At 47.8% G+C, this 21,738-nt stretch overlaps 1 protein-coding gene across 1 annotated transcript in view; it reads left to right on the top strand.

Annotated features, from left to right (window-relative positions):
- LOC134949511 (complement factor B-like) overlaps positions 1-21,738 on the top strand; it is a 295,509-nt gene that overhangs the window by 149,920 nt on the left and 123,851 nt on the right. The window contains exon 9 of the mRNA XM_063938124.1: positions 12,797-12,886. Coding sequence (XP_063794194.1) covers positions 12,797-12,886 — 90 coding nt within the window. The remainder of the gene's footprint in view (positions 1-12,796; positions 12,887-21,738) is intronic.

Raw genomic sequence — 21,738 nt, 5'->3', positions numbered from 1 at the left:
AGGAACGACCTCCACCCGGGAGAGTGGGGACTTCACCCAGAAATCTTCCACATGATTGTGAACCGTTGGGAAAAACCAAAGGTGGACATGATGGCGTCCCGCCTCAACAAAAAACTGGACAGGTATTGCGCCAGGTCAAGGGACCCTCAGGCAATAGCTGTGGACGCTCTGGTAACACCGTGGGTGTACCAGTCAGTGTATGTGTTCCCTCCTCTGCCTCTCATACCCAAGGTACTGAGAATTATAAGACGGAGAGGAGTAAGAACTATACTCGTGGCTCCGGATTGGCCAAGAAGGACTTGGTACCCGGAACTTCAAGAGATGCTCACAGAGGACCCGTGGCCTCTACCTCTAAGAAAGGACCTGCTCCAGCAAGGACCCTGTCTGTTCCAAGACTTACCGCGGCTGCGTTGACGGCATGGCGGTTGAACGCCGGATCCTGAAGGAAAAAGGCATTCCGGATGAAGTCATCCCTACCCTGATCAAAGCCAGGAAGGATGTAACCGCAAAACATTATCACCGCATTTGGCGTAAATATGTTGCGTGGTGCGAGGCCAGGAAGGCCCCTACAGAGGAATTTCAACTGGGTCGATTCCTGCATTTCCTGCAAACAGGAGTGTCTATGGGCCTAAAATTAGGATCCATTAAGGTTCAGATTTCGGCCCTGTCGATTTTCTTCCAGAAAGAACTGGCTTCAGTTCCTGAAGTTCAGACGTTTGTCAAGGGGGTTCTGCATATACAGCCTCCTTTTGTGCCTCCAGTGGCACCTTGGGATCTCAATGTAGTTTTGGGGTTCCTAAAATCACATTGGTTTGAACCGCTTAAATCTGTGGATTTGAAATATCTCACATGGAGAGTGGTCATGCTGTTGGCCTTGGCTTCGGCCAGGCGCGTGTCAGAATTGTCGGTTTTATCTTATAAAAGCCTTACCTGATTTTTCATACGGACAGGGTAGAATTGAGGACTCGTCCTCAATTTCTCCCTAAGGTGGTTTCAGCGTTTCACCTGAACCAGCCTATTGTGGTACTACTAGGGACTTGGAGGACTCCAAGTTACTGGACGTTGTCAGGGCCCTGAAAATATATGTTTCCAGGACGGCTGGAGTCAGAAAATCTGACTCGCTGTTTATCCTGTATGCACCCAACAAGCTGGGTGCTCCTGCTTCTAAGCAGACTATTGCTCGTTGGATTTGTAGTACAATTCAGCTTGCACATTCTGTGGCAGGCCTGCCACAGCCAAAATCTGTAAATGCCCACTCCACAAGGAAGGTGGGATCATCTTGGGCGGCTGCCCGAGAGGTCTCGGCTTTACAACTTTGCCGAGCAGCTACTTGGTCAGGGGCAAACACGTTTGCTAAATTCTACAAATTTGATACCCTGGCTGAGGAGGACCTGGAGTTCTCTCATTCGGTGCTGCAGAGTCATCCGCACTCTCCCGCCCGTTTGGGAGCTTTGGTATAATCCCCATGGTCCTTACGGAGTTCCCAGCATCCACTAGGACGTCAGAGAAAATAAGAATTTACTTACCGATAATTCTATTTCTCGTAGTCCGTAGTGGATGCTGGGCGCCCATCCCAAGTGCGGATTGTCTGCAATACTTGTACATAGTTATTGTTAACTAAATCGGGTTATTGTTGTTGTGAGCCATCTTTCCAGAGGCTCCTCTGTTATCATGCTGTTAACTGGGTTCAGATCACAGGTTGTACGGTGTGATTGGTGTGGCTGGTATGAGTCTTACCCGGGATTCATAAATCCTTCCTTATTGTGTACGCTCGTCCGGGCACAGTATCCTAACTGAGGCTTGGAGGAGGGTCATAGGGGGAGGAGCCAGTGCACACCAGGTAGTCCTAAAGCTTTACTTTTGTGCCCAGTCTCCTGCGGAGCCACTATTCCCCATGGTCCTTACGGAGTTCCCAGCATCCACTACGGACTACGAGAAATAGAATTATCGGTAAGTAAATTCTTATTTTCTCGGAAGGCCGCTTTTCTGAGGGCAAGGTGCACTTTTCTCCAAATTGCTCTGAGATGGGAAGTCAACGGGGAAACTGGAGAATGATGGAAAAAAGAATTGGCTCTAGGATGAAAACCAAAGACTGAAAAGAATGGGGACTCCTTGATGGAGGAATGACAAGAGTTATTATAAGCAAATTCGGCCAAAGGAAGAAACTCGGACCAATCATTCTGGAGTTTGGCCGAATACAAGCGTAAGTACAGTTTTAATGACTGGTTGACTCATTCGGTTTGCCCGTTAGACTATGGATGGTAACCAGATGTTAAAGACAGTTTCATCTTCAATGAGGCACAAAAACGTTTCCAGAATCGTGCGATGAATAGCGGACCCCGATCAGAGACAACATCAGTGGGCAAACCATGGAGCCTGAACACATGACGGAGGAACAAAACTGCCAACCCTTGAGCAGTGGGTAATCGGGGAAGAGCAATGAAATGGGCCATTTTACTAAAACGGTCCACTACCACCCAAATGACTCGAAATCCGGCTGAAAGGGGAAGGTCCACCACGAAATCCATGGAAATATGAGACCATGGCCTGAGAGGAATGGCTAAAGGCATGAGTTGACCGATAGGCAATGAACGAGGAACCTTATGCTGTGCACAAACCTGACAGGAATGGACGAATTCCTTAACGTCTTTAGAAAGACTCGGCCACCACACTGAGCGAGAGACTAACTCCAAGGTCTTAGTGATACCCGGATGCCCCGAGACTTTGTTGTCATGAAACTCAGTTAAAACAGTTCCTCTCAAAAATTCGGGGACAAAAAGACGACCAGCAGGAGTAAGTCTAGGAGCTTGGTGTTGAAGCTGGTTTAACTGAGTAAATAAATCCTGTGTGAGGCCTGCCCGGATGACTGAAGATGGAACTATGGGGGTAGTAACAGGATTGCTATTGTGAACTGGAAGAAAGCAACGTGACAGAGCATCAGCTTTCGTATTCTTGGAACCAGGCCTGAAGGTAATTATAAACCTGAAACGAGTAAAAAAACAATGCCCAACGTGCCTGCCGAGCATTAAGTCGTTTGGCTGACTCAATATATTGCAGGTTCTTATGGTCAGTAAAAACAGTAATAGTATGCCTAGCTCCCTCCAACCAATGCCTCCATTCCACGAAAGCCCATTTTACTGCCAGTAATTCCCGATTACCAACGTCATAGTTGGATTCAGCGGAGGAGAATTTCCTGGACATGAAAGCACAAGGATGTAACTCCTGAGACTCCGGATCTTCCTGAGAAAGGATTGCTCCCACTCCACTCCAACCTGAGAAATGATTGCTCCCACTCCAGGATTGCTCCCACTCCACGCCCTCTAACTAAACAACAAGGCCAGGGGCTACTAACAAACCTAAAACTAAAGTATGTGCGGATTTCCGCCAGGGAAAAGGACAACCAAAATACTCCACTTGTCCACTCTCCTACACGGCACCGCCGAGTACTGGAGAGGACTGTGAAAGCGGATACCTCCGCAAATGCTCCAAAACCAGCAAACAATATTAAGCGGCCTAGGCCGCAGCACACGGCAGAGCCGTCACTCACGAAACCAAGCGAGATCCTCAATAGAGTGTCACAGGTAAATGAGGACCAGGAGAACTCCTTGGGATGAGATGACAAACACCAAGACTCAGGAACTCTGAAGACTGGAACGACCGGACACAGCAGACCAGGAACAGATATAAACCAAACATGAGCAGCATGCAGGAAGCTATCACCGGCGTCTGTGTGAGGCACTGAGAAGGCATTTAACAGGGAATTCCCCAATCAGAGTCCAGAGCCTGATTACCACCAATGTCGTGCAGCTGCCCTGCTGCACGACCAGAAACATGTGTGCACAGTGATTTAATCCACCCTGCAACGGGGAACGCGGTCCGCCCGTGGCGTCCCCGTTACTAGGGTCCCGGCAGCTTGGCGCGCCCGGCGTCCTAGCGTTGCTAGGGAGCCGGCGGCTCAGCGCGCACGGCGTCCCAGCATTGCTAGGGACCCGGCGGCTAAGTGCGCTCTGCGTCCCTAGTTGCTAGGCGCCGGGCCGGGAGGAAAGGAGGGAGAGCAAATCTAAAGGAACAGAGAGGAAACATGGGGGAATATTTACTGAAATTCGTATTTTTCCTCTGAGGCATCAACCTCCACAATAAAGGGAAGCTCCGGATTAGGATGTCTAAGGACAGGAGCCGAGACAAAGGCCTGTTTCAAGGACCGGAAGGCTAACTCAGCTTCATGCGACCAATTGGAGGGATCCGCTCCTTTCTTAGTCAAAGCTACTATGGGAGAGACTAGGTCAGAAAAAGTATGAATGAACCGCCTATAATAATTAGCAAACCCTAAAAAGCGCTGAATTGCTTTTAAATTAGTGGGTTGCTCCCAATTAAGGATGGCCTGGAGCTTTTTCGGTTCCATGAAAAATCCCTGGGGAGAAATAATATACCCCAAGAAAGATGCCTCTGTGATGTGAAAATCACACTTCTCAAGCTTAGCATATAAATGATTCTCTCGTAACTTTTGAAGAACCAGACGCACCTGGGTAACATGTTGTTCCATAGACTCAGAGTATATCAAAATGTCGTCTAGATAAACGACCACGAACTTCCCAAGGAAGTCACGGAGAACATCGTTAATAAGGTCTTGAAAAACCGCCGGAGCATTTGACAGGCCGAACGGCATCACCAGGTATTCATAGTGACCCGACTGAGTGCTGAAAGCCGTCTTCCACTCATCCCCAGATTTTATTCCGATGAGGTTGTAAGCTCCCCTAAGATCAATTTTCGAAAAGATCACAGCGGAGCTTAACTGATCAAAAAGCACTGAAATTAAGGGCAAAGGATAGGTGTTTTTCTCAGAGATCTTATTCAGGGCCCTAAAATCAATACATGGTCTAAGCAACCCATCTTTTTTCTCAACAAAGAAAAATCCTGCACTCAATGGAGATTTTGAAGGCCTAATAAAACCTTTCTTAAGGCTTTCCTGAATATAATTATTCATGGCCGTGGTTTCTGGCCCGGACAGGGCATATAATCTCCCCTTAGGCAAAGTGACACCTGGAACTAACTCTATAGCACAGTCGTAGGACCGATGGGGAGGCAGAATGTCCGCATTGCCTTTGGAGAACACATCGGCAAAATCCTGATATTCCACAGGAATACGTTCTGGGACGACTGCCGCAACCCGGACTGGATGGGAAATACATTCCTTAACACAAAAAGGACCCCACTGGGAAATCTCCCCAGACCGCCAATCAATGGTGGGATTATGAAAGGCAAGCCAAGGGTGACCCAAAACTACAGGAACTGCCGGACAATGTGTAAGGTAGAATTCTATCTCTTCAGAATGTGAAGCTCCTACTGTAAGTAATACTGGAGGTGTGCGGTGAGTAATTATCCCATTGGAAAGCGGACCCCCATCTAACCCGTGCATGGTGATACGTTTATTCAATGGTATCTGAGGAATGCCTAAGGCCTTAGCCCAAGTTAAATCCATAAAATTTCCTGCAGCTCCACTGTCGACAAAGGCCGACACCAATGAACTGAGGCTGCCAAAGGAAATCTTAACAGGAACTAGGAGAGAGTCGTTTGAGGAGATAAGCTGCAGACCTAAGTGAACCCCCTCACAATTCACTTGGTCAGAGCGTTTCCCGACTTGTTCGGGCAGTTGCGAGCAATATGTCCCTTGCCACCACAGTACAAACAGAGACCAGAACTTAATCTTCTGGTTCTTTCCTCTGGGGACAGCCGGGAGAGACCCATTTGCATGGGCTCCTCGACATCCTCTGGAAAGGTATAAACACAAGGACTAGGCCTAAAAGTTGTTCCTCTTTCAGCCCTCCGCTCTCGGAGACGACGATCTATTTTAATAGCAAGCTCCATGAGTTTATCGAGAGTCTCAGGAGCGGGGTACTGAAGGAGACTGTCTTTAATAAGTTCAGATAAACCGAGGCGAAACTGACTGCGCAGGGCCGGGTCATTCCAGCCACAGTCGTTCGATCAACGGCGAAATTCGGTACAATACACCTCTGCTGGATTTTTTCCTTGTTTAAGAGCACGTAGGTGACTCTCAGCTGACGCCTCTCTATCTGGGTCATCATACAACAGACCTAATGATTTAAAAAAGGTGTCAACCAATAACAAAGCAGGATCTTCAGTTTTTAACCCAAACGCCCAGGTCTGTGGATCCCCCTGGAGCAATGACATAATAATCCCAACCCGCTGAGATTCAGTACAAGAGGAACGAGGCCTTAAACGAAAATATAGCTTACAAGCTTCTTTAAAATTAAAAAAATATTTTCGGTTACCTGAAAAACGGTTGGGTAAATGCATCTTTGGTTCCGGGACCACACTCGGGAAGGCTCGCAAAAGATCTTCCTGCGATCTCACCCGAAGACAAAGGTCCTAAACCATCTGAGTTAGTTCTTTAATTTGATTAGCAAAAAGCTGACCGGGATTTGGTCCTAACCCTGCCGGATTCATGAAGCCGGATTTTATTCTCACCAAAACAGAATGGGAAAAAATTCAAAACCCCCCTTTTTTTTTTTTTAAGTTTTTGGGCCGGTGATAATGTTATGATTCTAGTACTCAGGTCTGGGGTGATCTTATGTGAAGAGACCTGAATACCGGAACGTAATGCTGGGAAAGGGGAAAGGAATGGGAATAGCCCCTGGCACCCTATCTCCGTTGTCTCGCCCGTGCTGTCAGTACACTCTTGCGAGACTATGGTTTCTTGAGCCCATGGCAGCCGCGTTTGAAGGGCGGATTACGTCTGCTCAACTCCGATGCCCCCTCAGGTCTTAATGGGAGACAAAGAGTGAACCGAGACAAGGTGATAACAAGGGGCCCTCTAACTAAACAACAAGGCCAGGGGCTACTAACAAACCTAAATCTAAAGTATGTGCGGATTTCCGCCAGGGAAAAGGACAACCAAAATACTCCACTTGTCCACTCTCCTACACGGCACCGCCGAGTACTGGAGAGGACTGTGAAAGCGGATACCTCCGCAAATGCTCCAAAACCAGCAAACAATATTAAGCGGCCTAGGCCGCAGCACACGGCAGAGCCGTCACTCACGAAACCAAGCGAGATCCTCAATAGAGTGTCACAGGTAAATGAGGACCAGGAGAACTCCTTGGGATGAGATGACAAACACCAAGACTCAGGAACTCTGAAGACTGGAACGACCGGACACAGCAGACCAGGAACAGATATAAACCAAACATGAGCAGCATGCAGGAAGCTATCACCGGCGTCTGTGTGAGGCACTGAGAAGGCATTTAACAGGGAATTCCCCAATCAGAGTCCAGAGCCTGATTACCACCAATGTCGTGCAGCTGCCCTGCTGCACGACCAGAAACATGTGTGCACAGTGATTTAATCCACCCTGCAATGGGGAACGCGGTCCGCCCGTGGTCCGCCCGCGGTCCGCCCGTGGCGTCCCCGATGCCCCCTCAGGTCTTAATGGGAGACAAAGAGTGAACCGAGACAAGGTGATAACAAGGGGCCCTCTAACTAAACAACAAGGCCAGGGGCTACTAACAAACCTAAAACTAAAGTATGTGCGGATTTCCGCCAGGGAAAAGGACAACCAAAATACTCCACTTGTCCACTCTCCTACACGGCACCGCCGAGTACTGGAGAGGACTGTGAAAGCGGATACCTCCGCAAATGCTCCAAAACCAGCAAACAATATTAAGCGGCCTAGGCCGCAGCACACGGCAGAGCCGTCACTCACGAAACCAAGCGAGATCCTCAATAGAGTGTCACAGATAAATGAGGACCAGGAGAACTCCTTGGGATGAGATGACAAACACCAAGACTCAGGAACTCTGAAGACTGTAACGACCGGACACAGCAGACCAGGAACAGATACAAACCAAACATGAGCAGCATGCAGGAAGCTATCACCGGCGTCTGTGTGAGGCACTGAGAAGGCATTTAACAGGGAATTCCCCAATCAGAGTCCAGAGCCTAATTACCACCAATGTCGTGCAGCTGCCCTGCTGCACGACCAGAAACATGTGTGCGCAGTGATTTAATCCACCCTGCAACGGGGAACGCGGTCCGCCCGTGGCGTCCCCGTTGCTAGGGTCCCGGCGGCTTGGCGCGCCCGGTGTCCTAGCGTTGCTAGGGAGCCGGCGGCTCAGCGCGCACGGCGTCCCAGCATTGCTAGGGACCCGGCGGCTAAGTGCGCTCTGCGTCCCTAGTTGCTAGGCGCCGGGCCGGGAGGAAAGGAGGGAGAGCAAATCTAAAGGAACAGAGAGGAAACATGGGGGAATATTTACTGAAATTCGTATTTTTCAGAATGAGGTTAAAGTTCAAACACGAATGACATTGCAAGTGTAAATTTGCAACTTTTTGAATTTATTACGACTAATTTACTAAGCTGTCGTATTCTGCATTTTCGTGTTTTCCGATGTCGATGTCATTTGTATTTTTTGGCAGTGTTTTACGGGAGTGAATAGTAAAACACTGCCGACATTAACACAATGAATTTCGGCCGGATCTGTGAGATCCGTGCAGGGCTTCATTGTGCATCTTTCGTTAAAAAAAATAACCTTTTCACAAATCTTTTTAAAAAAATGCCTGGGATCCCCCCTCCTAAGCAAAACCAGCTTAGGGCTCTTTGAGCTGGTCCTGGTTCACAAAATATGGGGGGAAAAATGACCGGGGGTTCCCCCATATTTCAACAACCAGCACCGGGCTCTGCGCCTGGTCCTGGTTCCAAAAATACGGGGGACAAAAAGCGTAGGGGTACCCCGTATTTTTGAAACCAGCATTGGGCTCCACTAGCCAGGTACATAATGCCACAGCCGGGGGACACTTTTATACTGGTCCCTGCAGCCCTGGCATTACATACCAAACTAGTCACCCCTGGCCGGGGTACCCTGGAGGAGTGGGAACTCCTTAAATCAAGGGGTGTCCCCCCCCCTCCAGCCACCCAAGGGCCAGGGGTGAAGCCCGAGGCTTTCCCCCCCCATCCAAGGGCGGCGGATGGGGGGCTGATAGCCTTTAGGAAAAAATGTGAATATTGTTTTTTAGTAGCAGTACTACAAGTCCCAGCAAGCCTCCCCCGCAAGCTGGTACTTGGAGAACCACAAGTACCAGCATGCGGTGGAAAACCGGGCCTGCTGGTACCTGTATTATTTATTTATTTTATTTATTACCAGTTATTTATATAGCGCACACATATTCCGCAGCGCTTTACAGAGAATATTTGCCCATTCACATCAGTCCCTGCTCCAGTGGAGCTTACAATCTATATTCCCTACCACATGTACACACAGACACATTCAATCTAGGATTCATTTTGTTGGGAGCCAATTAACCTGCCAGTATATTTTTTGGGATTGTGGGAGGAAACTGGAGTACCCGGAGGAAACCCACACAAGTACGGGGAGAATATACAAACTCCACACAGTTAGGGCCATGGTGGGAATCGAACCCATGACCTCAGTGCTGTGAGGCAGTAATGCTAACCATTACACCATCCGTACTGCCCGTAGTACTACTACTAAAAAAATAACCCAAAAAAAAACAGGACACACACACCGTGACAGTATAAGTTTATTACATACATGCACACCTCCAGAGTCCAAACATACATACTTACCTATGTTCACACGTGGCTCGGTCCTCTTCTCCATGTAGAATCCTAGGTGTACCTTTGAAAAAAAATTATACTCACATAATCCAGGGTATCTTCTTTCCTTTGTCTAATCCACGTACTTGGCAAAATAAAAAAACGTAAACCTGACCACGCACAGTGAAAACATGTGAAAACATGTGAAAACATGGGACCCATGTGAAAACATGGGACCCCTTTCCCCGACTGCCAGGACCCCTCCTGACTACTGTCAAAGAGGGTCCCTTCTGCCAATCAGGGAGCGCCACATCGTGGCTCCCTCCTGATTGGCTGTGTGCTCCTGTAGTGTCTGTCAGGCTGCACACGGCAGAGATACAATGTAGCGCCTATACGCTCCATTGTAACCAATGGTGGGAACTTTGAGGTCAGCGGTGAGGTTACTTTCGGCACCACAGTCAGTGCCCCACCCCCTTCCTCCTCACACCACTGTCAGTGCCCCATCCTCTGCCTCCTCACACCACAGTCAGTGCCCCATCCTCTGCCTCCTCACACCATAGTCAGTGCCCCATCCTCTGCCTCCTCACACCACAGTCAGTGCCCCATTCTATGCCTCCTCACACCACAGTCAGTGCCCCAACTTCTGCCTCCTCACACTACAGTCAGTGCCCCATCCTTGGCCTCCTCACACCATAGTCAGTTGCCTATCCTCTCCCTCCTCACACCACATTCAGTGCCCTATCCTCTGTGTCCTCACACCACAGTCCCTCCTCACACCAGTCAGTGCCCCACCCTCTTCCTCCTCACACCACTGTCAGTGCCCCATCCTCTGGTTTCTCACACCACAGTCAGTGCCCCACTCTATCCCTCCTCACACCACAGTCAGTGTCCCATCCTCTCCCTCCTCACACCACAGTCAGTGCCCCATCCACTCCATCCTCACACCACAGTCAGTGCCCCATCCTCTGCCTCCTCACACCACAGTCAGTGCCCCATCCTCTGCCTCCTCACACCACAGTCAGTCCCCCATCCACTCCATCCTCACAGCACAGTAAGTGCCCCATCCACTCCATCCTCACAGCACAGTAAGTGCCCCATCCTTCCCCTCCTCACAGCACAGTCAGTGTCCCATCCTCTCCCTCCTCACACCACAGTCAGTGACCAATCCTCTGCCTCCTCACACCACAGTCAGTGCCCCATCCTCTGCCTCCTCACACCACAGTCAGTCCCCCATCCACTCCACCCTCACAGCACAGTAAGTGCCCCATCCTTCCCCTCCTCACAGCACTGTCAGTGCCCTATCATCTCCCTCCTCACACCACAGTCAGTGCTCCATCTTCTGCCTCCTCGCACCACAGTCAGTGCCCCATCCTCTGCCTCCTCACACCACAGTCAGTGCCCCATCTTCTGCCTCCTCACACCACAGTCAGTGCCCCATACTCTGCCTCCGCCCACCATAGTCAGTGCCCCAGCCTCTGCCTCCTCACACCACAGTCAGTGCCCCATACTCTGCCTCCGCCCACCATAGTCAGTGCCCCAGCCTCTGCCTCCTCACACCACAGTCAGTGCCCCATTCTATCCTTCCTCACACCATAGTCAGTATCACATCCTCTCCCTCCTCACACCACAGTCAGTGCCCCATACTCTGCCCCCTTACACCACAATCAGTGCCCATCCTCTACCTCCTCACACCACAGTCAGTGCCCCATTATATCCTTCCTCACACCACAGTCAGTATCACATCCTCTTCCTCCTCACACCACAGTCAGTACCCCATCCTGTCCCTCCTCACACCACAGTCAGTGCCCCATCCTCTTCCTCTTCACACCACAGTCAGTGCCCCATCCTCTCCCTCCTCACTCCACAGTCAGTGCCCCATCCTCTCCCTCCTCACACCACTGTCATTGCCCCATCCTCTGCCTCCTCACACCACAGTCAGTGCCCCATCCACTCCCTCCTCACTCCACAGTCAGTGCCCCATCCTCTCCCTCCTCACACCACAGTCAGTGCCCCACCCTCTTCCTCCTCACACCACTGTCATTGCCCCATCCTCTGCCTCCTCACACCACAGTCAGTGCCCCATCCACTCCCTCCTCACTCCACAGTCAGTGCCCCACCCTCTTCCTCCTCACACCACTGTCATTGCCCCATCCTCTGCCTCCTCACACCACAGTCAGTGCCCCACCCTCTTCATCCTCACACCACTGTCAGTGCCCCATCCTCTCCCTCCTCACACCACAGTCAGTGCCCCACCCTCTTCCTCCTCACACCACTGTCATTGCCCCATCCTCTGCCTCCTCACACCATAGTCAGTGCCCCACCCCCTTCCTCCTCACACCATAGTCAGTGCCCCATCCTCTCCCTCCTCACACCACAGTCAGTGCCCCACCCTCTTCCTCCTCACACCACTGTCATTGCCCCATCCTCTGCCTCCTCACACCATAGTCAGTGCCCCACCCCCTTCCTCCTCACACCATAGTCAGTGCCCCATCCTCTGCCTCCTCACACCACAGTCTAAATTAGACTTTAAGCCTCTCTGGGGGTGCGACCCTGTTACAACTAGGATATAACAACATATGAAGAGAACTAGAAAGGCGGTTGTTGAGTTGGGTGCACAATATCTATTTGTTGGATTGATTATCAAAATAAAACGTAGCTTTTATTGATTATATTAATATTAAGAGGGTCCTTATAGTAGGACACATACAGCAAAATATAGAGGTTAAAAACATAACATATACAAACTATGATAACACATGATTTCTGATAATATGGTCATATTTGGACAATTGGCACAAACAAACAAGAAATATTTAGCACACGTCAGAGTAACGAGGATGGCTCCTGGAGTCACCATATGTTCTTGATAATATTAAAGTATACAATTTCCTAATTTTCCATTGTTTAAAGTGTGTGTGGGGGTATTCCTTATTAGGAATTAAACTGGACTTTGGATGTGCGTATGTGGACTTAATACTAGCCAACAAAGTTATTTTGTTCCTCTTTGTATAAAGTATATATGAATATGCTTTCTCATCTAGCTAGAAACAAAATGGATTCTCTTATGCTTTTATACTATAATGGTGAATATAGGTCACCTTTGATATTATGAATCTATATATGTGCATGCATAATACATGTACTATCCAGTAGTACATATGGAAGGCTGTTAGGCCTTCAGCATGTTGTCTCTGTCACAGTATTTGACACTAATTATTTATTTCTTAGGAAAACACAATATGGGAGGGGACCCAACTGTGGAAATCAGGAGGATGAGAGACCTGTTGGATATCTCATCTAATCGAGAAGAATTTTTGGGTATGTAAAGCACCTTGGTGATGTGAGTGTTCAGAGGAGTCACATGGTTGTTAGGCAGAGGAAGCCCTGAGTCCTTCGCTCTCTAGATAATATTATTATTATCATCATCATCATCATCATATTCAGTGAACAGAACAGGGATACGGTCGTTAGGTCAACACAGCTTAGGTCGACAGTCATTAGGTGATCAAGCCTACCTAAAGGTGAAACGGTCCGTTTGGTCTGTGGGGACAGTAAGACTGTGCAGCCCACACCCACCATAGGGGTACATCGGTCCAATAAGCGCCCACTTGGGCTCCAATTTTTAAAGATTATTTATGTGCTTACTTGTTACTATTTTTTCCATTGCCTATTGTTGTTTTTGAAGTATTTAAAACACTGAGGATTTAGGTAATAAATTATGTGATACAACTTGTAAATCTCGATATCCCTTTTTCTCCTTTCTGTTTGAATATGAAGTTGTTGCTCAGGCACACTTATTTACAAACACAGATATACCTTTTTATATCCCTTAAAGGTATCAGGGGACTTAAAGTCCCATGGCGAGAAGTATTAATCTCTATCTAACAGGAATTATCACTTGACAATTGTATAGTGTGATTTACCTGATAAACTCTGTATAAGTGAGAATCATACTCTGCCAGTTATCTCTGTTAAGCTCCTTCCAGTCTACTTACCTAAGGAAGATCGTCTTTAAGACTCAAGGACTCTTATGCCTCACTCTTCTTTACAGGCTTCCTCAGCCTTTACCCACTTTAATTTTCAGTACCTTATCCTAATACTTTTCTCACTCCAATATGTGCTCTCTCATCCATCAATTTGGACAGCAGAAGCATGTTTCCGCTATAAGGTAGCAGTACTCTCTCATTCAGCAGATTACTGCCATACTCCACGGGATATGCCCAATCTCATATGATCTTGGAAGCCAATCTATGGTAGGCCTGGTTAGTAATTGGCTGGGAGACCAGCAATAAATACCAGGTACAATAAACAATTAAGCTGAACAGCAGAAGTAAAATACCTACCGACTATTATTCTTCTACACACTCGTCAGTGTCTCTTTTCTAAATCTCTGGTACACATTAACCTCCCTTCCTTGTAGGGGATGTGATTACACTTATCGCTCTACTGTGATTTGATTGAAGAAGAACTCCTAACCATATGGGTGTGAAATACTGTGACCTCTCTCCTTAAATGTGTTTTGAGTAAGAGGGGCCTTGTATTAATACCTATAAACCTTCCATAGGATCAAAAAGCAATAATCTGCTGAATTAAATGCCTTGTGGTGACACCACTGCCTGAATATATAGCTGGGGGTGTTTGATAACCCATATAGGCAAATTTTTTCCCCTCAGTTACATTATTATAAACCATTGGGCAATGGAAAGGACCAATTAAGAGGTTACCCCCCTGGTATTAACAAACCTGTCTCATTATATTTTTTGATACACAGGCTTACCCGGGAAACCATATTATTAAGCTTAAATACTTTTCACCAAGGCATTTTATCATTTTTGATTGTAATTATTTTTTTCTCTTATGTTACTAATTATGATAGTAAAGTATAACTATGTATGAATTCCAAGGTACGTATAATAATGTTTCTTAGTCACAATATTTTAATGAAATAATTAAAAGTGATGTTTTATTGTATATTAACGTTTACAAGAGTGCCCCCAACACAGAGTCTTTCTTTTTTCTTTGTTTTGTTCATGTATTTTTTAGAGATGAGCGCCTGAAATTTTTCGGGTTTTGTGTTTTGGTTTTGGGTTCGGTTCCGCGGCCGTGTTTTGGGTTCGACCGCGTTTTGGCAAAACCTCACCGAATTTTTTTTTGTCGGATTCGGGTGTGTTTTGGATTCGGGTGTTTTTTTAAAAAAACACTAAAAAACAGCTTAAATCATAGAATTTGAGGGTCATTTTGATCCCATATTATTATTAACCTCAAAAACCATAATTTCCACTCATTTTCAGTCTATTCTGAATACCTCACACCTCACAATATTATTTTTAGTCCTAAAATTTGCACCAAGGTCGCTGGATGACTAAGCTAAGCGACACTAGTGGCCGACACAAACACCTGGCCCATCTAGGAGTGGCACTGCAGTGTCACGCAGGATGTCCCTTCCAAAAAACCCTCCCCAATCAGCACATGACGCAAAAAAAAAAAGAGGCGCAATGAGGTAGCTGACTGTGTGAGTAAGATAAGCGACCCTAGTGGCCGACACAAACACCGGGCCCATTTAGGAGTGGCACTGCAGTGTCACGCAGGATGTCCCTTCCAAAAAACCCTCCCCAATCAGCACATGACGCAAAGAAAAAAAGAGGCGCAATGAGGTAGCTGACTGTGTGAGTAAGATTAGCGACCCTAGTGGCCGACACAAACACCGGGCCCATTTAGGAGTGGCACTGCAGTGTCACGCAGGATGTCCCTTCCAAAAAACCCTCCCCAATCAGCACATGACGCAAAGAAAAAAAGAGGCGCAATGAGGTAGCTGACTGTGTGAGTAAGATTAGCGACCCTAGTGGCCGACACAAACACCGGGCCCATTTAGGAGTGGCACTGCAGTGTCACGCAGGATGTCCCTTCCAAAAAACCCTCCCCAATCAGCACATGACGCAAAGAAAAAAAGAGGCGCAATGAGGTAGCTGACTGTGTGAGTAAGATTAGCGACCCTAGTGGCCGACACAAACACCGGGCCCATTTAGGAGTGGCACTGCAGTGTCACGCAGGATGTCCCTTCCAAAAAACCCTCCCCAAACAGCACATGACGCAAAGAAAAATAAAAGAAAAAAGAGGTGCAAGATGGAATTGTCCTTGGGCCCTCCCACCCACCCTTATGTTGTATAAACAAAACAGGACATGCACACTTTAACCAACCCATCATTTCAGTGACAGGGTCTGCCACACGACTGTGACTGATATGACGGGTTGGTTTGGACCCCCCCCAAAAAAGAAGCAATTAATCTCTCCTTGCACAAACTGGCTCTACAGAGGCAAGATGTCCACCTCATCATCACCCTCCGATATATCACCGTGTACATCCCCCTCCTCACAGATTATCAATTCGTCCCCACTGGAATCCACCATCTCAGCTCCCTGTGTACTTTGTGGAGGCAATTGCTGCTGGTCAATGTCTCCGCGGAGGAATTGATTATAATTCATTTTAATGAACATCATCTTCTCCACATTTTCTGGATGTAACCTCGTACGCCGATTGCTGACAAGGTGAGCGGCGGCACTAAACACTCTTTCGGAGTACACACTTGTGGGAGGGCAACTTAGGTAGAATAAAGCCAGTTTGTGCAATGGCCTCCAAATTGCCTCTTTTTCCTGCCAGTATAAGTATGGACTGTGTGACGTGCCTACTTGGATGCGGTCACTCATATAATCCTCCACCATTCTTTCAATGGTGAGAGAATCATATGCAGTGACAGTAGACGACATGTCCGTAATCGTTGTCAGGTCCTTCAGTCCGGACCAGATGTCAGCATCAGCAGTCGCTCCAGACTGCCCTGCATCACCGCCAGCGGGTGGGCTCGGAATTCTGAGCCTTTTCCTCGCACCCCCAGTTGCGGGAGAATGTGAAGGAGGAGATGTTGACAGGTCGCGTTCCGCTTGACTTGACAATTTTCTCACCAGCAGGTCTTTCAACCCCAGCAGACTTGTGTCTGCCGGAAAGAGAGATCCAAGGTAGGCTTTAAATCTAGGATCGAGCACGGTGGCCAAAATGTAGTGCTCTGATTTCAACAGATTGACCACCCGTGAATCCTTGTTAAGCGAATTAAGGGCTCCATCCACAAGTCCCACATGCCTAGCGGAATCGCTCCGTGTTAGCTCCTCCTTCAATGTCTCCAGCTTCTTCTGCAAAAGCCTGATGAGGGGAATGACCTGACTCAGGCTGGCAGTGTCTGAACTGACTTCACGTGTGGCAAGTTCAAAGGGCATCAGAACCTTGCACAACGTTGAAATCATTCTCCACTGCGCTTGAGACAGGTGCATTCCACCTCCTATATCGTGCTCAATTGTATAGGCTTGAATGGCCTTTTGCTGCTCCTCCAACCTCTGAAGCATATAGAGGGTTGAATTCCACCTCGTTACCACTTCTTGCTTCAGATGATGGCAGGGCAGGTTCAGTAGTTTTTGGTGGTGCTCCAGTCTTCTGTACGTGGTGCCTGTACGCCGAAAGTGTCCCGCAATTTTTCTGGCCACCGACAGCATCTCTTGCACGCCCCTGTCGTTTTTTAAATAATTCTGCACCACCAAATTCAAGGTATGTGCAAAACATGGGACGTGCTGGAATTTGCCCATATTTAATGCACACACAATATTGCTGGCGTTGTCCGATGCCACAAATCCACAGGAGAGTCCAATTGGGGTAAGCCATTCCGCGATGATCTTCCTCAGTTGCCGTAAGAGGTTTTCAGCTGTGTGCGTATTCTGGAAACCGGTGATACAAAGCGTAGCCTGCCTAGGAAAGAGTTGGCGTTTGCGAGATGCTGCTACTGGTGCCGCCGCTGCTGTTCTTGCGGCGGGAGTCCATACATCTACCCAGTGGGCTGTCACAGTCATATAGTCCTGACCCTGCCCTGCTCCACTTGTCCACATGTCCGTGGTTAAGTGGACATTGGGTACAACTGCATTTTTTAGGACACTGGTGAGTCTTTTTCTGACGTCCGTGTACATTCTCGGTATCGCCTGCCTAGAGAAGTGGAACCTAGATGGTATTTGGTAACGGGGGCACACTGCCTCAATAAATTGTCTAGTTCCCTGTGAACTAACGGCGGATACCGGACGCACGTCTAACACCAACATAGTTGTCAAGGCCTCAGTTATCCGCTTTGCAGCAGGATGACTGCTGTGATATTTCATCTTCCTCGCAAAGGACTGTTGAACAGTCAATTGCTTACTGGAAGTAGTACAAGTGGGCTTACGACTTCCCCTCTGGGATGACCATCGACTCCCAGCAGCAACAACAGCAGCGCCAGCAGCAGTAGGCGTTACACGCAAGGATGCATCGGAGGAATCCCAGGCAGGAGAGGACTCGTCAGAATTGCCAGTGACATTGCCTGCAGGACTATTGGCATTCCTGGGGAAGGAGGAAATTGACACTGAGGGAGTTGGTGGGGTGGTTTGCGTGAGCTTGGTTACAAGAGGAAGGGATTTACTGGTCAGTGGACTGCTTCCGCTGTCACCCAAAGTTTTTGAACTTGTCACTGACTTATTATGAATGCGCTGCAGGTGACGTATAAGGGAGGATGTTCCGAGGTGGTTAACGTCCTTACCCCTACTTATTACAGCTTGACAAAGGGAACACACGGCTTGACACCTGTTGTCCGCATTTCTGTTGAAATAGTTCCACACCGAAGAGCTGATTTTTTTGGTATTTTCACCAGGCATGTCAACGGCCATATTCCTCCCACGGACAACAGGTGTCTCCCCGGGTGCCTGACTTAAACAAACCACCTCACCATCAGAATCCTCCTGGTCAATTTCCTCCCCAGCGCCAGCAACACCCATATCCTCCTCATCCTGGTGTACTTCAACACTGACATCTTCAATCTGACTATCAGGAACTGGACTGCGGGTGCTCCTTCCAGCACTTGCAGGGGGCGTGCAAATGGTGGAAGGCGCATGCTCTTCACGTCCAGTGTTGGGAAGGTCAGGCATCGCAACCGACACAATTGGACTCTCCTTGTGGATTTGGGATTTCGAAGAACGCACAGTTCTTTGCGGTGCTACTGCTTTTGCCAGCTTGAGTCTTTTCATTTTTCTAGCGAGAGGCTGAGTGCTTCCATCCTCATGTGAAGCTTAACCACTAGCCATGAACATAGGCCAGGGCCTCAGCCGTTCCTTGCCACTCCGTGTGGTAAATGGCATATTGGCAAGTTTACGCTTCTCCTCCGACAATTTTATTTTAGGTTTTGGAGTCCTTTTTTTACTGATATTTGGTGTTTTGGATTTGACATGCTCTGTACTATGACATTGGGCATCGGCCTTGGCAGACGACGTTGCTGGCATTTCATCGTCTCGGCCATGACTAGTGGCAGCAGCTTCAGCACGAGGTGGAAGTGGATCTTGATCTTTCCCTAATTTTGGAACCTCAACATTTTTGTTCTCCATATTTTAATAGGCACAACTAAAAGGCACCTCAGGTAAACAATGGAGATGGATGGATTGGATACTAGTATACAATTATGGACGGACTGCCGAGTGCCGACACAGAGGTAGCCACAGCCGTGAACTACCGCACTGTACTGTGTCTGCTGCTAATATATAGACTGGTTGATAAAGAGATAGTATACTCGTAACTAGTATGTATGTATAAAGAAAGAAAAAAAAACCACGGTTAGGTGGTATATACAATTATGGACGGGCTGCCGAGTGCCGACACAGAGGTAGCCACAGCCGTGAACTACCGCACTGTACTGTGTCTGCTGCTAATATATAGACTGGTTGATAAAGAGATAGTATACTCGTAACTAGTATGTATGTATAAAGAAAGAAAAAAAAACCACGGTTAGGTGGTATATACAATTATGGACGGGCTGCCGAGTGCCGACACAGAGGTAGCCACAGCCGTGAACTACCGCACTGTACTGTGTCTGCTGCTAATATATAGACTGGTTGATAAAGAGATAGTATACTCGTAACTAGTATGTATGTATAAAGAAAGAAAAAAAAACCACGGTTAGGTGGTATATACAATTATGGACGGGCTGCCGAGTGCCGACACAGAGGTAGCCACAGCCGTGAACTACCGCACTGTACTGTGTCTGCTGCTAATATATAGACTGGTTGATAAAGAGATAGTATACTCGTAACTAGTATGTATGTATAAAGAAAGAAAAAAAAACCACGGTTAGGTGGTATATACAATTATGGACGGGCTGCCGAGTGCCGACACAGAGGTAGCCACAGCCGTGAACTACCGTACTGTACTGTGTCTGCTGCTAATATAGACTGGTTGATAAAGAGATAGTATACTCGTAACTAGTATGACTATAAAGAAAGAAAAAAAAACCACGGTTAGGTGGTATATACAATTATGGACGGGCTGCCGAGTGCCGACACAGAGGTAGCCACAGCCGTGAACTACCGCACTGTACTGTGTCTGCTGCTAATATATAGACTGGTTGATAAAGAGATAGTATACTCGTAACTAGTATGTATGTATAAAGAAAGAAAAAAAAACCACGGTTAGGTGGTATATACAATTATGGACGGGCTGCCGAGTGCCGACACAGAGGTAGCCACAGCCGTGAACTACCGCACTGTACTGTGTCTGCTGCTAATATAGACTGGTTGATAAAGAGATAGTATACTCGTAACTAGTATGACTATAAAGAAAGAAAAAAAAACCACGGTTAGGTGGTATATACAATTATGGACGGGCTGCCGAGTGCCGACACAGAGGTAGCCACAGCCGTGAACTACCGCACTGTACTGTGTCTGCTGCTAATATATAGACTGGTTGATAAAGAGATAGTATACTCGTAACTAGTATGTATGTATAAAGAAAGAAAAAAAAACCACGGTTAGGTGGTATATACAATTATGGACGAGCTGCCGAGTGCCGACACAGAGGTAGCCACAGCCGTGAACTACCGCACTGTACTGTGTCTGCTGCTAATATAGACTGGTTGATAAAGAGATAGTATACTCGTAACTAGTATGTATGTATAAAGAAAGAAAAAAAAAACCACGGTTAGGTGGTATATACAATTATGGACGGGCTGCCGAGTGCCGACACAGAGGTAGCCACAGCCGTGAACTACCGCACTGTACTGTGTCTGCTGCTAATATATAGACTGGTTGATAAAGAGATAGTATAGTCGTAACTAGTATGTATGTATAAAGAAAGAAAAAAAAACCAAGCCTATACAATTGAGCACGATATAGTAGGTGGAATGCACCTGTCTCAAGCGCAGTGGAGAATGATTTCAACGTTGTGCAAGGTTCTGATGCCCTTTGAACTTGCCACACGTGAAGTCAGTTCAGACACTGCCAGCCTGAGTCAGGTCATTCCCCTCATCAGGCTTTTGCAGAAGAAGCTGGAGACATTGAAGGAGGAGCTAACACGGAGCGATTCCGCTAGGCATGTGGGACTTGTGGATGGAGCCCTTAATTCGCTTAACAAGGATTCACGGGTGGTCAATCTGTTGAAATCAGAGCACTACATTTTGGCCACCGTGCTCGATCCTAGATTTAAAGCCTACCTTGGATCTCTCTTTCCGGCAGACACAAGTCTGCTGGGGTTGAAAGACCTGCTGGTGACAAAATTGTCAAGTCAAGCGGAACGCGACCTGTCAACATCTCCTCCTTCACATTCTCCCGCAACTGGGGGTGCGAGGAAAAGGCTCAGAATTCCGAGCCCACCCGCTGGCGGTGATGCAGGGCAGTCTGGAGCGACTGCTGATGCTGACATCTGGTCCGGACTGAAGGACCTGACAACGATTACGGACATGTCGTCTACTGTCACTGCATATGATTCTCTCAACATTGATAGAATGGTGGAGGATTATTTGAGTGACCGCATCCAAGTAGGCACGTCACACAGTCCGTACTTATACTGGCAGGAAAAAGAGGCAATTTGGAGGCCCTTGCACAAACTGGCTTTATTCTACCTAAGTTGCCCTCCCACAAGTGTGTACTCCGAAAGAGTGTTTAGTGCCGCCGCTCACCTTGTCAGCAATCGGCGTACGAGGTTACATCCAGAAAATGTGGAGAAGATGATGTTCATTAAAATGAATTATAATCAATTCCTCCGCGGAGACATTGACCAGCAGCAATTGCCTCCACAAAGTACACAGGGAGCTGAGATGGTGGATTCCAGTGGGGACGAATTGATA

The sequence above is a fragment of the Pseudophryne corroboree genome, chromosome 8 (assembly GCF_028390025.1).
Source record: "Pseudophryne corroboree isolate aPseCor3 chromosome 8, aPseCor3.hap2, whole genome shotgun sequence".
Taxonomy (NCBI): Eukaryota; Metazoa; Chordata; class Amphibia; order Anura; family Myobatrachidae; genus Pseudophryne; species Pseudophryne corroboree.
Note: the sequence above shows the minus strand (reverse complement) of the source record. Positions and strands in the feature narration are given on the sequence as shown.